The 16,508-nt window shown below is 33.6% G+C and overlaps 1 protein-coding gene across 1 annotated transcript in view; it reads right to left on the reverse strand.

The window, feature by feature from the left end:
* Positions 1–425: 425 nt before the first annotated feature.
* Positions 426–16,508, reverse strand: part of PDCL2 (phosducin like 2) — a 28,055-nt gene continuing 11,972 nt past the window's right edge. Inside the window, exons 4-6 of the mRNA XM_033106311.1 lie at positions 11,560–11,703; positions 3,419–3,627; positions 426–611 (exon numbers count right to left, since the gene is read on the reverse strand). Coding sequence (XP_032962202.1) covers positions 454–611; positions 3,419–3,627; positions 11,560–11,703 — 511 coding nt within the window. The 3' untranslated portion in view covers positions 426–453. The remainder of the gene's footprint in view (positions 612–3,418; positions 3,628–11,559; positions 11,704–16,508) is intronic.

Raw genomic sequence — 16,508 nt, forward strand, 5'->3', positions numbered from 1 at the left:
ATACTTAAATTTTTTTAATAAGTAAGAGATTTCAAAGAAAAAGCATATGGTCATAAATTTAAGTATTTTCGTGCAAGGCCCCTAAATAATAGACTTAAAAATCTGACAGAAATTAAATGAAATTTCATGGTTCTCATCACTTTCATTCATAGGCCTCTTTGGAAGGAAGCCAGCAACACAGAGGACCTGTAATATCTGTGTTTTTGTCCAACATGGGTCAGAAAAAGGATAAGCTACATAAAAATATTAACGGTTCAGTACAAATTCTAGTTTTGTTAGTGGCAATGAATATTCTGAAAAAGCTGAAAGTTTTTGAAAGGATGCATAAGCTATAATTCTAACATAAAAATGAAAATAAAATACATCTATAAATTTTCTGATCTCTGATTATAAAGTTAGTGGCAAATAAAACGTTCAGTATATAAATACTATAAAGCTATTTATTAAATATTTCTATTTGGTTTCATCATCATCACTGTTAGAACGATTGGTGTCATCATAAATAGAAGTGTTTCTAATTGAAGATACCATCACATCTACAATGCCTTTTTGGGGGTTTTCTTCCAAATCAGTCTGTATTGCTCCAACTGATGCTAGCTTCCATTCAAGTTCTGCAATAAATCATTAAATTAGATCAAAATTTTGAAAAAATGAAAACAAAATGTCTCACTTATATACAAGTTGATTCTAATAAAATTAATATGGAAAAGATGATATATTTTGAACTGGATGACAATGAAAGTGCTACAATATGAAAAGACGCACTAGATACATCAAAGTTACACTTGAAGAAAGAAATTATGCTTAACATTTTTATTTTAAAAAGGCTGAAAATAAGTGGCTTAAAATCAAGTTCAAATCAGGAAGCTAGAAAAAGAACAATAAAGTAAACCCAAGGAAACCAGAAAGAAAGATATAATGAAGAAAAGACTTTAGAAAAAGTAGAAAAACAAAGTCAGTAGATGTGACCAACAAAATCAAAAACAGGTTCTTTGAAGAGACTAATAGACACACCTCAGGCAAAAATGATAACCAAAAAAAAAAAAAAAAAAAAAAAGAATCATGCATAGAATCACTATTATTAGGATATCAAGCCTCCAACAATTAATCTCTAAACATGATTCTAATAAGCAATCAACAGGATTTTTCACAGAACTTGACTAATTCCAATTCTGTGAAAAATTTATCTGAAATTTTGAAAAAGACTTGCCCTGTTAGAGACAACTTGTTATATGGCTGTAGTCATTAACACCATGCTGTATTGATTCAGGGATAGCCAAATAGACCAGTGGAACATAGCAAAGACTTTAGATACAAATTGAAGCATTTTTTTGGACCATGAAAAACGACACAGGAAACATTAAAAATTATTGGGGAAAACACTTCACACACATTAGGATAGTTACTATTTTTTTTAAAAAAAGCAGAAAATAATAAGTGTTGGTGAGGATGTGGAGAAATTGAAACTTGTACGCTGTTAGTGGGAGTGTAAAGTGGTGAAGCCACTATGGAAAATAGTTTGCTGTTGCTCAAAAAATCAAAATAGAATTACCCAATTTTACTTCCAAGTATACACCCAAAAGAATTGAAATCAGGGACTAGAACAGATTATTTACACATCCGTGTTCATAGCAGCATTATTTACAATAGCCAAAAGATAGAAGCAATGCAAGCATCCATCAACAGATGAATGGATAAACTAAATATAGTCTAAACATACAGTGGAATATTGTGCAGCCTTAAAAGGAAGGAAATTCTGATACATGCTACAACATGGATAAACCTTGAGGACATTATCCTAAGTGAAATAAGCCAGTCACAAAAGGACAAATACTATATGACTCACTTATATGAGATAGTGCAAGTAGTCAAATTCATAGCATCAGAAAGTAGAATGGTGGTGGTCAGGGGCTGGAGGGAGAGGGGAATTGGGAGTTATTGTTTACTTGGTACAGAGCTGTGGTTATGCAAAACGAAAAGTGTTCTAGAGACCACCATTATCCAATGGTGGTGGTAGCGCAACAATTGAATGCACATAATGCCACTGAACTATATACTTAAAAATGGTTAAATAAAATAATTTATTTATAAAATAAAGTCCTTAGTATGTATTAATAATATACAGCATGGCAACAATAGTTAACAATACTGAATTTTAAAATGGTTAAGATGATAAATTTCATATTATGTATATGTGTATTTTATGACGAAAAAAATTTAAATATACCAAAGGAAAAAAAAAACATGGACGAGGTAACATATTATTCATGATGATTGCCTCTAGGGAGGAAGGGAGGGGAATGGTACTTGAAATGGAAATATGGGTAACTTCAACTATATCTGTAATGTTTATTTCAGCAATAAATAAAAACAACTGAGGCAAACATGAACAAATGTGAACATTTGTTATTTTTGGTAATAATTACATGAATATTTTCTATATTATTGTTTTCACTCTTATGTAGTAATTTTTTTTTTAATTAAAAGAATGAGGTACAAGCTGAAAAAACAAGGTGGTAAAACAAAGAGGGGCTTTAGAGACTAAGAGAAGGAAAAAGGGGTAATTCTGGAACAATTAAAGTATTGGAGTTCTCAGTAAGGCCAAAAATAGTTTTAAGGGAACAATAGAGTGAAAAATTAGCTGTTAAAAACAACTATTCACAATGGCTTTAACACGATGCTAACAGAAAAAGATTTTAATAATATAAAATTAAAGCAGTTCTGAGAAATGAGTAAATGAAGGATATGGTCTTAGAACTAGGTCAGGAAGTAAAAATCATTTAGAAAGGTAAAAATACAAAGTCCTGTGCTGTGTATCATGAAAAAGAACATAACAGGAGGCATGGTCCTTGTACTTGTTAAGGAGACAAAACTCAAGGGGAATTGAATAACCAATAAAATTGGATAGTATGTAGAAACTCAGTTGAGAACAGGAAGATAGATTTTGAATTGGTCCAGAACCATATAATGAGATAAATGGAAACCTCTTTTAGACCCATGAAGGAATAGGATTTGGAAGTGAGAATAAAGATTAGGTATTTGGGGTACAGGGAAATAGTATGAAACAAAGTATAAAGGTACAAATGCATAAGTTGTGTCTGGAGTAGTGGCTGAAGACCAGCCTGGCTGGAGCAGAAACTAGAAAGCATTGAGAAATATAGTTAGATGAGGGCTGAAATTCTCAGGCAGAAGATTCTGAATTTTTAACTTATTTCGAGACAAGGAACCATTAAGGATTTAAGCGAATGGGTGTTATGATAAGAGTATTATTTTAAGAAATTAATCTATAGGCATACAAGAAGAGACTAGAAGGGAAAAAAAACCTTATGTTTTATAGAAATAAACTTCCATGATACTTATTAATTTAGTGAAGTTGTCACTTTTTTTATAAACAAAAATTTAAAAATAACATCATTACCTTCTAGCTTGAGATTTATCCCTCCACATTCTATAATTCCAATGAATTTGCCTTCTATCTGACCATTTTTATACACAAAAATTGTTGGTAAACAATTGTCATGATAGTGTTGAATACAGCTATTCACGATGGCTTTAACAAATTTAGTTTCTGGAAACTTTCTTGCTAGGAGACTAAGATGCTGGTTAACCAACAAACATGTTGGTATGCTAAAAAGAGAAACAGTACACAAAATATCTTTAAAAAACAAACTACTCATCTCAGTGAAACAAATAAGTGAAACATCTCCATGACAAAAATATATCTGTAGATATTATGTTAATAATATCTAAGAACATATCAATTATCATCTACTATTGTTACCTTTAGTAATTATGAACTATAGAGTCCTCTGATTTTTATTACAAACACCATTATAGCCTGGGAATAAAGCTTGCTACCATAGGAATTCGATGCGTAACTAAGGCTAACCACATTTGCCTTAGCATCAATTTAATCAAGCCAGTTTCTAGTTTATAGGACATAGCAGGAAAAACAAACAAACAAACAAACAAACAAGGACACATTTAGGGAATCCTTGGCACTTCTGAGTTTAAACAAATGGATCCCAACTCTTGTCACCATCACAGTTTTATTTTCACACAAGATTATCACATCCAAAATTCCTTATCTCAAACTTCCTTGAATTTCTTGACTCCAACAAACACACCCACACTGTTTTTTTTTTTTATATCCCCCTGCATGCTACTTTCTGTCCCCATAATCCAGAACTACTCCTCATTAGAAATTTAAAATTGATTGGAAGGGTGACCAAAACCTGCGATTCTTCCTGCTCTATCATCTAACTCCCATTACACCTATTCTTCAATTTGTCTCTTTTTTCCCAGTCTATCACTCACAACTCAAAACTTCTTGAACGTTTATCCTCTACTTTATCCCATATTTCTTCCTTTTCTTATGGGACTTTTCTCTGTTATTCTGCTTCCCTCTTTTCCTGCTTTCTCAATTTATCCTTCTCCACTTAACATAAACATATTCAAGTTACTAAAATTTTAAAAAGTCCCTTACAACTCTCTGTCCCCTTCTAATAACTATGTTCTCTCCTTCTATACATAACCCAGACAAAAAGAAAATAAAAATATCTATGTTCTGTTCACTTTCCTTCTTGAAAGGCCTTCTTATTTTGGCTTCTGTTAATTTCCTTTTTACTTATTTGTCTTCTCCTATCTATGCCTCAAATGTAGATGTTCCTTGTGATTGTATCTTGGACCCTCTTTTCAGTCCAGACACAGTCACTGGGCAATCTTATCCATTCTGTTATCAACAGTTGATGAACTTCACCTCCCCTTCCATCGCAACCCCCCAAAAACAAAACAAAACAAAAAAAACTGATCTTTCTTCTGTAGTTTTTAAATATAAACCTAAACTTGACAGAAGTGTAGCTCTCCTTTCCCTTTGTACTCATTCCCTCATCATTTATATGGAGCATATTTGAAATAGTGTATGAGAAAAGAAAGATTAGTGTGAATTGTGTTAATAAGGAAAAGCTTCTTTGAACAGACAAAATTATTTTCTTCTCTTGTAGAGCTTTGTATATTTTTTCAAAAAATACATATAATGTTTAATCAGCCTCTTTCACAATACCATAGAAGAATCTTATTCCATTTTGTATTCTCAACTTCTAAGATCTGTCACACCCATAGTCAAGCTCTCTTAAGTGAGTGACTCATGCCAAGGCATACTGCATGCTCCAGGCAGGTGGTGACCCTTCTGGACTTTTTGATACTTACCCCCCTCTATACTTGTTTGTGCCAGTTGCACATTAAATAAAAGGGGGACAAGAAAAAAATCACTGTAGTTCTTGTGCAGGCTGTGGGGAAAAAAAATCAAATGCAGGCTTTGGAAAAAAATGATAAAGTTTAGTCACTAAGAAAAAAGATGCTGTTTAGTTGTGGGCCAGGCAAATGTAAATGATCAGGGGAAGATACAAGTTTCTGAACTCAAATTGCTTTGCATGCATATTTGAGTTCTTGCTTCATCTAAACTAACTCTGTAAATGGAAATCAATGAAAATGCATTAAGTTCTTATCAACATTTGGGAGAAGAGTTTTACTTTATTTTATTTGGTTTTTCTTTACCAGTTTCTGGCTTTTGTTCTCAATACACTTTTGATAAACTTGTTTCACAAATTACAAAATATCTCAATAGAGTATATACAAAAGGAATGTACCTCAACCTAATAAAGTCTATATATGACAAGCCATAATTAACATCATACTCAACAGTGAAAAGCTGAAAGCCTTTCCTCTAAGATCAGGAAAAAGACAAGGATGCCCACTCTCACCACTTTTATTCAACATAGTATTGGAAGTCCTCGCCACAGCAATCAGCCAAGTAAAAGAAAGAAAAGACATGCAAATTGGAAAGAAAGAAGTAAAACTGGTACTATTTGCAGGTGACAAGATATTTATATAGAAAACCCTAAAGACTCCATCAAAACACTGTTAGAACTAAAAAACAAATTCAGTAAAGTTGAAGGATACAAAACCAATATACAAAAATCCATTGCACTTCTATACACTAATAACAAACTATCAGAAAGATAAATATATAAAACAATCCCATTTACAATTATATCAACAATAATAAAATACCTAGGAATAAATTTAACCAAGAAGGTGAAAGACCTGTATATTGAAAACTACAAGACATTAATTAAAGAAATTGAAGAAAAAACAAATAAATGGAAAGATATTCCACGCTCATGGAATGGAAAAATCAGTATTATTAAAATGTCCATACTATCCAAAGTAATCTACAGATTCAGTGCAATACCTATCAAAATTTCAATAGCATTTTTCAAAGAAATAGAACAAATAATCCTAAAATTTGTAACAAACCACAAAAAAAACCCTGAACAGCCAAAACAATCTTGAGAACGAAGAACAAAGCCAGAGGCACCACACTTGCTAATTTCAAACTATACTAACAAAGCTTTAGCAATTAAAATAGTATGGTATTGGCATAAAAACAAACACATAGACTAGTGGAACAGAATAGAGAAGCCAGAAATAAACCCACACATACACAGTCTGTTTCTCTTTTTTTATAGCAAAGGAAACTGTGAAGAATATACAATGGGAAAGGACAATCTCTTCAATAAATGGTGTAGAAAAAAACTGTACATCCATATGGAAAAGTATGAAACTTGACCACTGTTTTATAAAAATTAACTCTAAATGGATTAAAGACTTAAATGTAAGATCTGAAACCATAGAACTCTTAGAAGAAAACATAGGCAGTAAGCTCCTTGACATAGGTCTTGGTTATGATTTTTTTAATCTGAAACCAAAAGCAAAAGTAACAAAAACACAAATAAATAAATGAGACCATATTATGTTAAAAAGCTTCTGTACAGCAAAGGAACCATCAACAAAATGAAAAGGCAACCTATTGAATGGGAGAAAATACTTGCAAATCACATATCTGATAAGGGGCTAATATCCAACATATGTAAAGAACTCAAACAACTCAATAGCAAAATCAAAACAAAAAACAATAAAAAATAGGCATAAGATCTGAATAGAAAGTTTTCCAAAAAAGACATAAAAGATGTCCAACAGGTACATGAAAAGATGATCAACATCATTAATCATCAGTGAAATGCAAATCAAAAACACAATGAGATATCACTTCATACCTTTCAGAATGGCTGTTATCTAAGTATTGGTGAGGATATGGAAAAAAGGAAATACTTGTGCACTGTTAGTGGCAATGTAAATTGCTGCAGTCATTATGGAAAATGGTATAAAGGTTTCTCGAAAAATTGAAAATAGAACTACCATATGATTCAGCAATCCCACTTCTGAGTATTTATCCAAAGGAAATAAGAACACTATGCTGAAGAGATCCCTGAACCCCTATGTTCATTGCAGCATTATTATGATAGCCAAGATATAGAAATAACCTAAGTGTCCATCAGTGGATGAATGGGTTTAAAAAACTGTGCAATATATATAATATATATTATATAATATATAATATATATTATATATCTCAGTTTTTTAAATATATATATATTTATTTTATATATAATCCAGCCATAAAAGAAGAATGAAATTTTGCCATTTGCAACAACATGGATGAATCTTGAAAGAGCATTATGCTAAGTGAAATAAGTCAGACAGAGAAAGACAAATACCATATGATCTCTCTCATAAATAGAATCTGAAAAAATAAAACAACAACAACCAAGAAAATATGGTCATAGATACAAAAAACAGATTGGTGGTTGCCAGAGGTAGAGTGTAGGGATTGGGAAAAATGAGTGAAGGATGTCAAAAGGTAAAACAACCACAACAACAGCAACAAAAGTCAAAGCAGGGAATAACACAAAAAAATCTTTTTAACTTAAATATTTTATTTTAATCTGACATATACAAATATACATCCATTTACTAATTTTTCATATTGGCCCGTGGACTGCTCATTGGGGTTCTCTATAGCTTTTCTCATCTAAACTATACCATAATGCATTGTCTTCTATATTTTCTTAGTTTTGCACTCAGTCCAAAAATCTTCCTTTCTTCTGCAACATCTAATCAGTAATAAAGTCATATTGATTCTACATCCTTATCTCATACCTATCCTCTTCTCTCTTTCTCCATTGCCTTACTCCTTTCCTTTCTTATCTCATCTACATCAGATAGTTATAAGTGGTCTGTTTCCAGTCTGGGTTCCCCAAATTCATCCTTGATCCTGCTGACACATGAAAATCTCATCATGTAACTACTGTCCTTCCCTCAATCTTAAAATCCTTCAATGGCTCCTCACTGTCTTCAGAATAAAGTCTGGGCTCCTTAGTGTAGCTTTCAAAGTTCTCTATGGTCTGACCGTGCCTATCTCTCCAGCATTATTCTCTGCTTGCTGCTATATTATTTAATGCCCTCCAAAGCAAGATGAAGCCTCTTATTTCTCTACCTTTGTTCAAGCTGTATACTCCATCTTAAATATCCAATTTGGCCTGTTTACTTTCTCCAACTCTGTAAACTTAGGGAGTCTTTTCTTATTTTTTGAGGCCAAGACCAAGAATTACTTACTCTATAGAAAGTTCTGTACTTCCCTTTTCCAAGAGTAGAACTTACTACTTCCTCTTCAGTGCCTTTACTCTGTACAGAATTAATTCTACCATAGCACCTAAAAAATTTTATCATTACACTTCATTGTCTCCTTCTACCATACTGAAATTTCTTTAATGGCAGAGACAGATGTCTTATATATATGCCTTTGCATCTCCAGCACCTACAAAATCTTCAGAAATCCTCTCAGTACTAGATGATGTTATATATCAATTTATGGAGCAAGAAGCTAAGAAAAACAAGTTAAATACATTATATGTTTAATTTACATTTCAGAATATATGTACATAATTTCTTTTGATAATTATAACCTGCTAAAAACCTAGACACTGATTTATTTTAGTAGGTGGCCTACTAGCAGTAATATTCAGTAATATTAGAAAAGTATGTACTGCCTAACTTAAATATCAATTTTCCACACAAAGCAATGACATAAATTGACTTTATAAGTTTCAGATTTCCTCAAATAGGTGAACTGAATCAACTACCATCTAATTTAGAGGAATTTTATCATTACCGTCAGAATGAGAGTCAATGGTATGACAGACTCTTATGAGGTGAGTGGTGTGAATGGAAGAAGGCAGGTGGGCATTTGTGGTGGCAGTCAAAGGTACGGAAGTAAGAGACTATGGCATAACAGATTGTGGTGCAGGGAGAAAGTAGTTGCCTGAAAATAGTTCTGACAGCAATGGAAGGTGAACAAATCTGGTTTTAGGGTTCAGGGGCTAGAATTTAACTTTATAAGGATTGTAAAATATAAGGGAGACCCCTGATATCAGAAAACACGTTAAAGGCCTAGTTATGGTATGCGAGGTTTAAAATACGCAGTTGGTTATAGGAATAACATAGAAACCCAAAATTAGAATTTGGGCACAGCTGTAAGAGGGAATAAAATCAGAATCAAAGCTGACTTTAAGCTGAGTCACTAGGCTCACTGGCCCAGTGTTAGTTAGATCCCTCTAAGGCAGGGGTGTCCAAACTTTTTTCAACGGTTTTCACCAAGGGCCATATGCAGTAAAATACACAAACAGCCAGGCTGCTCACTCGAGGTGAAGTACGTATTGCCTCACCTGGTTTTTTTAAGTAAACTAAATCTATTTTTGGAATTTGCTGCGGGCCAATTAACAATGGATCATGGGTCGCAGTTGGCCCGCGGGCCGCAGTTTGGACACCCCTGTTCTAAGGCGTCCTAAGCAGGCTGAGCTTTCACTTGGATGAAGAGTGGGCCCAGTTCTATAAATCTGGTAGCAAAAAAATATAAACATTACAGAACTTAGGAACCTAGTTAAAAAACAAACTTCCCTTCCTGTAAAGTTCATAAAAGGCAGCTAAAATACAAATTAACAGGTATACTTCACTTTACAATATGAAAAAGTTGAGTAAATCTATTATTAAAAACTAGACGTTTCTAAAGAATACTTGTAACACAAATAATTAGTTTCTGTTTTATAAATTTGATTATAGATCAACTTTCTTAAACTGTAAGTTATACACTGACACATAAATGCATTTTCTTAATGTCAAGAAAACCAATATTTTATGTAACTTTCATAGTGTCCCAAAATAACCCTCTGCAAAATTCACAAATATTTAAAATATTATAAAAACAGATCTTTACTCTTTGAGTTCATTAATGCATATGACAGTTTTAAACAGCCTAGCTGAGACTAAAACAGATTTAAGCTCTTTTATGAGTTTTTGAAAATTATTTGTCAAAACTAGTAATTTATCTAGAAATAACCATTAAAATAAATAATTTTATACCAGGATACGGTAATTCAGAACCAATATCCATATATAACATTTATGACACAGAGATCCTAGTATTGTAAATGTTGGTGTTTCATATACTTATTTGTGAAGAAACAAAGTCAGCAAATCTCCAAATTGGTTTAAACAGATGTATAGGAAAAATGGGAAATGATTCTTTTTAAGGCTTTAAACTACTGAAAAATTAATCACTGAGCATTTCAGTTATAGTAAAAATAATGTCTTCATTATGGGGCATGATGTCCTCTATCAAAATTTGTCTGACGAACTGGGTGAGCTGGTAAACAACCAGGCTCTAATTTGCATAAATTGTTCTGTACAGAATTTCTCTGAGGACCTAAAGAAAGAAGACATTTTTTTATTCAGAGAGTTAGATAAGGACAATGAGGGCTACTGTCATGGTCTCCGTTCCTGGATTGCCATGGAGCCCAGGCAGAGGGACTAGCACCTAAAGCTAGGGGTGCTCTTTCTGTGAGAGATTTGTGAAACTTGAGGAGCTTGCAGCTCCATTTTGGGGGGAAAGTCTACTCTTCCCAATTATCACTGAGATATAATATATTCAAATGCACTGCATGATCCTTGATTGGATCCTTGTTCAAAAATATGTGTGTTTATTAAAGACATTTTGAAGTCAGTTGGGAAAATTTGAGTAAGGATTGGGTATTAGGTGTTATTAGGAATCATTGTTAATTTTGTTAGGTGAAAAATGGTATTGTGGTTCTATAGAAAAATGCCCTTATGTTTCAAAGATGCATGCTGAAGTACTTAGGAGAAAAGTATTATGCTGTGTGTAATATATTTTGAAATGGTTCTGCAAACATACACACACACACACACACACACACACACACACACACAAAATGATACAAATATGGCAAAATGTTAACTGTTGAATATACCTAGCCAGTATTTAGGGTGCTCATTTTATCATTCTTTCTACTTTTCTGTGTGTTTGAAATTTTCCACAAGGTTTTTTTAAATTAACTACCAACGAATGCGTATTTTTGTAAGAAGTGTGACAAGTTTTTTAAACTAAACATGAAAGTATATTAAAATAACTAATTTGATCCCTGAAGCCCATGACTCTATACATATATATGTGTGTATATATACATATATTTCTTTTTCATAAGTACTCTTTGTTATAAAGAGTACTTATGACCTTAAAACCAAAAATATATATCTTAAAACATTAGTATATTAAATATTTTACAAAAATGCTATGGTAATTACCTCGATCTGTATAGATGAATTATAACCCATACATCTTTGTCTGCATTTGTGACTTCATTCACATACTGATTTCCAGAAATTTCTCTTAACTCCCCAAACTTTTGTTTTTTCTTAAGAGCTTTCCATTCCTGTAATCGCTTTTCTCTAATTAAAATAATAAAATTAAATTACATAAGAAAGTTGTTATATTCTTAAAGTCATTCCCATATACAGTAACAATTTAGGGCAATGTATGTAATGCTAGTATATATCAAACACTTTACAGAATGATAGAATAACTATTAATAATGTTATAATGCCAATTTCTGTTTATATAATTTGTGTTATCATGGGTATTGCAACATATAAGAAGTTCGCTACTGACTTTTTAATTTATTTTTATGACTAAGTGCTTATTATGTTGCCAGGCACTGTTTTAAGTGCATTACATGAACTAATTCTTGCAAAATTTCATAAAGTTAATACTATTATTATCCAAATTTACATGCTCTTAACTATCATGCTAAGCTGACCTTCAGTCAAACACCTTTATGAATATATAATTATTGTTATAAAATTTATTGCAGGTAGAGAAGTGAGATGAGTTTGGACTCTAAGGTCAGACTAAACTGTGTTTAAATACCAGTTCCAATTTACTCGCAGCCTGAACTTGGGCAAGTTATTTGATCTCTATAAGCTTCAGTTTCCCCAACTGCAGTTGGGAATAATACTAATACTTGCGTGGGATAGTTGGGGATTAAGTGAGTTAACACATGTAAATTTCTTCAGATGGTGCCTACCACACAGTGACCATTCCATGTTACCTAGTTATTCATCCACAGAGAGCCTTAAAACTTTATTGCACTACTCTCTCAAAATTTACATACTTTTAGTTGTTGAATGCTTGGATTCATGAAGCAAATCCGAATGGTTTCTGACACACCTGCCAGTTTCTTACAAGTTACTGATTTGTATCTCTCAGCTATCTGGGAGTACTTATTCCTCTTCCTTCTCTGTATATTCACCACATTTTCTTATTTTCTGCATTCTTGATGCTCTGGCATTTGGGGCCTTGCTGATCCTGGAGAGACTGCCCCTCCCAGGTCTAACTAATTCCTAAAGATAGCAACCACTCATGGGAGAGCACATTCCTCAAAGGCAAACCAACTAGTCCAGAGCCCAATCCCTCACTCAGCTCCTTTACTAAGTTGAGCCACTATCCCCCCGCCCTAATCATCGGGGACCAGGACAATTAGAGACAGCCCAGAGCATGCCAAAATTATCCAAACCAGCGAATCCAAAATCTATGAATACTTACCCTGCCTACCTTGCCTTTCCCATGGAAACTACAATAAAGGCTGGTGTCCCCTCACTCCTGCCTCCTGGTCAACTCTGGTGCTTCCCTATGTGGCCCTGCACTGTGGGGCATGCCACTTATTCTCAAGAACTATGAGTAACCAAACTATCTATTCAATGGCAATTATCTCCTGAAGCTGGCTTAACCATACCTGAATAAATACAAAATCTTGGGTATATTTTAATACTCTTCCCTTATTTCACATATTAGAAACATGTCAGGTGAAACCACTCTACATAATAAGTCATCCAAGCAAAATGAAGCCTAGAGGAAAATGCCAAGAATAGCAATCCACGTCTAGGGCCCTCCAACGTTTTTCAAAGTGAAGTCCTTCAGTTTTCCCTCTATTGTCCCAGATATTCAGAACTCACTGTTACTCCAAAGATCTTTTCAGAGCCAGATTGTGTTTGCATTCAGTACTTAGCATCACTATTATTAGCTTTCGTCAATTTGATCTCACTGGCTCTGTATATCCTTCAGTAGATGAATGGATAAATAAACTGTGGTTCATCAAGATAATGGAATATTATTCAGTGCTAAAAAGAAATAAGCTATCAAGCCATGAAAAGACATGGGAAAACCTTAAATGCCTTTTGTTAATACCTTTCAAAAATTTCATTAAGTTTTTTTTCAGATGATGGCACCATGCCCTACGTATTGCTGCCACTATCAACTACTTCTCTTCCTCCTCCCTTCTTCCACCATCTCTTCCTCGTTTTTGTTACTTCAGTGGAATTGAGCAGGAAAAGACATAAACATCTCATTTAGTTTTGCCATCAGGAAGTGACTTAGTGCTCAGTGGCCTGCATTTTTCACCTAACAATCTCATCAGTTGGGGTTCAGTTGCATAAACAGAAAGCCCTCTGGCTATTTTAAGCAGCTAAAAGCTTAATCTATGGAATTAAGTGCTTTAAAAACTCAGTGGAAAGATGGAGGAGGCTCCAGGAATTACTCCCAGAACGATATTGCAAAACTGATCTGTCAAAAGAATAGCTTTCTCTGCTGCAATCCAGAAACTTGGGGAATATGGAACTGCTATTGCAATTGTGCCCTCGTATGAAACTCCTCTAGGGATCAGAAAACCACTGTGACGACTGTTGTCTTTAGGAATCTATCGCCTTAACAAAGATTGGGAGAAAATATTTGCAAAAGACACATCCAATAAAAGACTATTATCCAAAACATACAAAGAACTCTGAAAACTCAACAATAAGAAAACAATGATTTTAAAATAGGCCAAAGACCTTAACAGACACCTCACGACAGAAGACATACAGATAAGAAGACATACAAATAAGCATATGAAAGGATGCTCCATATCTATGTCTTCAGGAAAATGCAAATTAAAACAGAAAGAGACTACTACACACCTAACATAATGGCCGAAATCTGGAACACTGACACCACAAAATGCCAGACGATGAGCAACAGGAACTCTTAATTCATTGCTGGTGGAAATGCAAAATTGTGCAGCTTTTTGAAGACAGTTTGGAGGTTTTTTATAAAACTAAACATACTCTTACCATATGATCTTTGGTATTTACACAAAAGAGTTGAACAAAAACCTGCACACCGGTGTTTATAGCAGCTTTATTCATCATTGTCTAAACGTGGAAGTAACCAAGATGTCCTTCAGTATATCCTTCAGTAGATGAATGGATAAATAAACTGTGTTTCATCAAGATAATGGAATATTATTCAGTGCAAAAAAGAAGTAAGCTATCAAGACATGAAAAGACATGGGAGAACCTTAAATGCCTATTGTGAAAGAAGCCAATCTGAGAAGGCTACTGTATGATCTCAACTAAAAATGAAGGAAACAGGGGTGGCCGGTTAGCTCAGTTGGTTAGAGCGTGGTGCTAATTATACCGGGTTGCTGGTTCCCTCATGGACCACTGTGAGCTGCGCCAAAAAAACAATGGAAACAATAAAAAGATCAGTGGTGGCCAGGGGTTGGAGGAGGGGAAGGATGAATAGGAAAAGCACAGAGGATTTATGAATATAGGGCAGTGTACAGTCAGTGGCATTAAGTACTAAGTACTGTCTCCATTTTTAAAAGTTTGTTTATTCAAATGAGGATCCAATTAGATTTATACAAGTGGTTGTTATCTCTTAAATCTCATTTAATCCAAATTCTTTTCCATCTATTTTCCCTTAGCAATTTCTCTGTTGAAGGAAACTAGATTGTTTGTCCATGGTTTCCCACAGTCTGAATTTTGCTGATTGCACTATCATGAAGCCAATTCACACAAGAAATATAAATTTTTAGTAACAATGCTAGGTGATTATTTTGATCGACCACCTTAAGAACCATGAGTCTATTTTGTACTGTCTGTACTATCCTTGTCTGATTGTGATAACAGGATTATGGTATCAGTAAATATGACAATGTCATATGCAATAAATTAGTAAGCTTTCTATCTTTATAAAAATATAGGGATTACTTACATCTTGAAAGAGAAAAATCAGATATAGAACAAATTTTAGAAAGAAGCCTCTCTTCTCAATTATGCTTTTCTGTCTCTTATTGAGTCAATTTTGGAAATCTATATTTTCTTTAAAAAATTGTATTTTTAATATGATGTATATGATCATATATCAAATACTCTCTTTTGTCTGGCTCCTTTCATTCAGGATGTTTTTGAATATCACCAGTTATTGTGTGTATCAGTAGTTTGCTTACTATTCTTACAGAGTAGTATTCGTGAATACACTACAATTTATTTACTCATTACCCTCACATTCATTTACCATATTGATGGACTTTTGTGTTGTTTCCAGTTTCTAGGTATTATGAATATTCACATGCAAGTGTTGGTATTAACATATACCTTCAATTTTATCAAGTAAATAATATCCAGGAATGTAATTGCTGGGTTATATGTTAAATGCATATATCACTTTAGAAGAGATTGCCAAACTATTTTCCAAAGCAGTCATATGAGAGTTCCAGTTCCTCCATGATCTTTAGTTTTTAATTGTAATATAATTCATATACAATAAAACTCAATAATTTAAAGTGTACAATTTACTGATTTTCAAGATATTTACAAAGTTGTGTATATATCACCACTAATTCTGGAATATATTTGTTTCCCCAAAAGAAACTCTGTATCTATTTGCAGTTACTCCCTATCCCTCATTCTCTGGCCCCGACAATTAACAATCTGCTTACTGTCTCCATGGATTTTCCCACCCTGAACATTTCATATAGATGGAATCATATAAAATGTGGCCTCACTGGCTTCTTTCACTTGGCACAATGTTTTCAAGGTTCAATCCTGTTGTAGCATGTGTCAGTACATCATTGCTTTCCATGGCTGAAAAAAATTCCATTGTATGGATACACTACATTTTGTTTACCCACTCACCCACTGATGAACATTTAAGTTCTTTGTACTTTTTGGCTATTGTGAATAATGCTGCTATGAACACTTATGTACATGTTTTGTGTTTTCAGTTCTCCTGGGTATATATATCTAGGAGTGGAATTTTTGGATCATATGGTAATTCTGTTCAACATTCGAGGAAATTCCATACTGTTCTTCACAGCAGCAGACCACTTTACACCCACCAGCAATGTATGAGGATTCCAATTTCTCCACATCCTCAC

Source organism: Rhinolophus ferrumequinum, chromosome 5, assembly GCF_004115265.2.
Source record: "Rhinolophus ferrumequinum isolate MPI-CBG mRhiFer1 chromosome 5, mRhiFer1_v1.p, whole genome shotgun sequence".
Taxonomy (NCBI): domain Eukaryota; kingdom Metazoa; phylum Chordata; class Mammalia; order Chiroptera; family Rhinolophidae; genus Rhinolophus; species Rhinolophus ferrumequinum.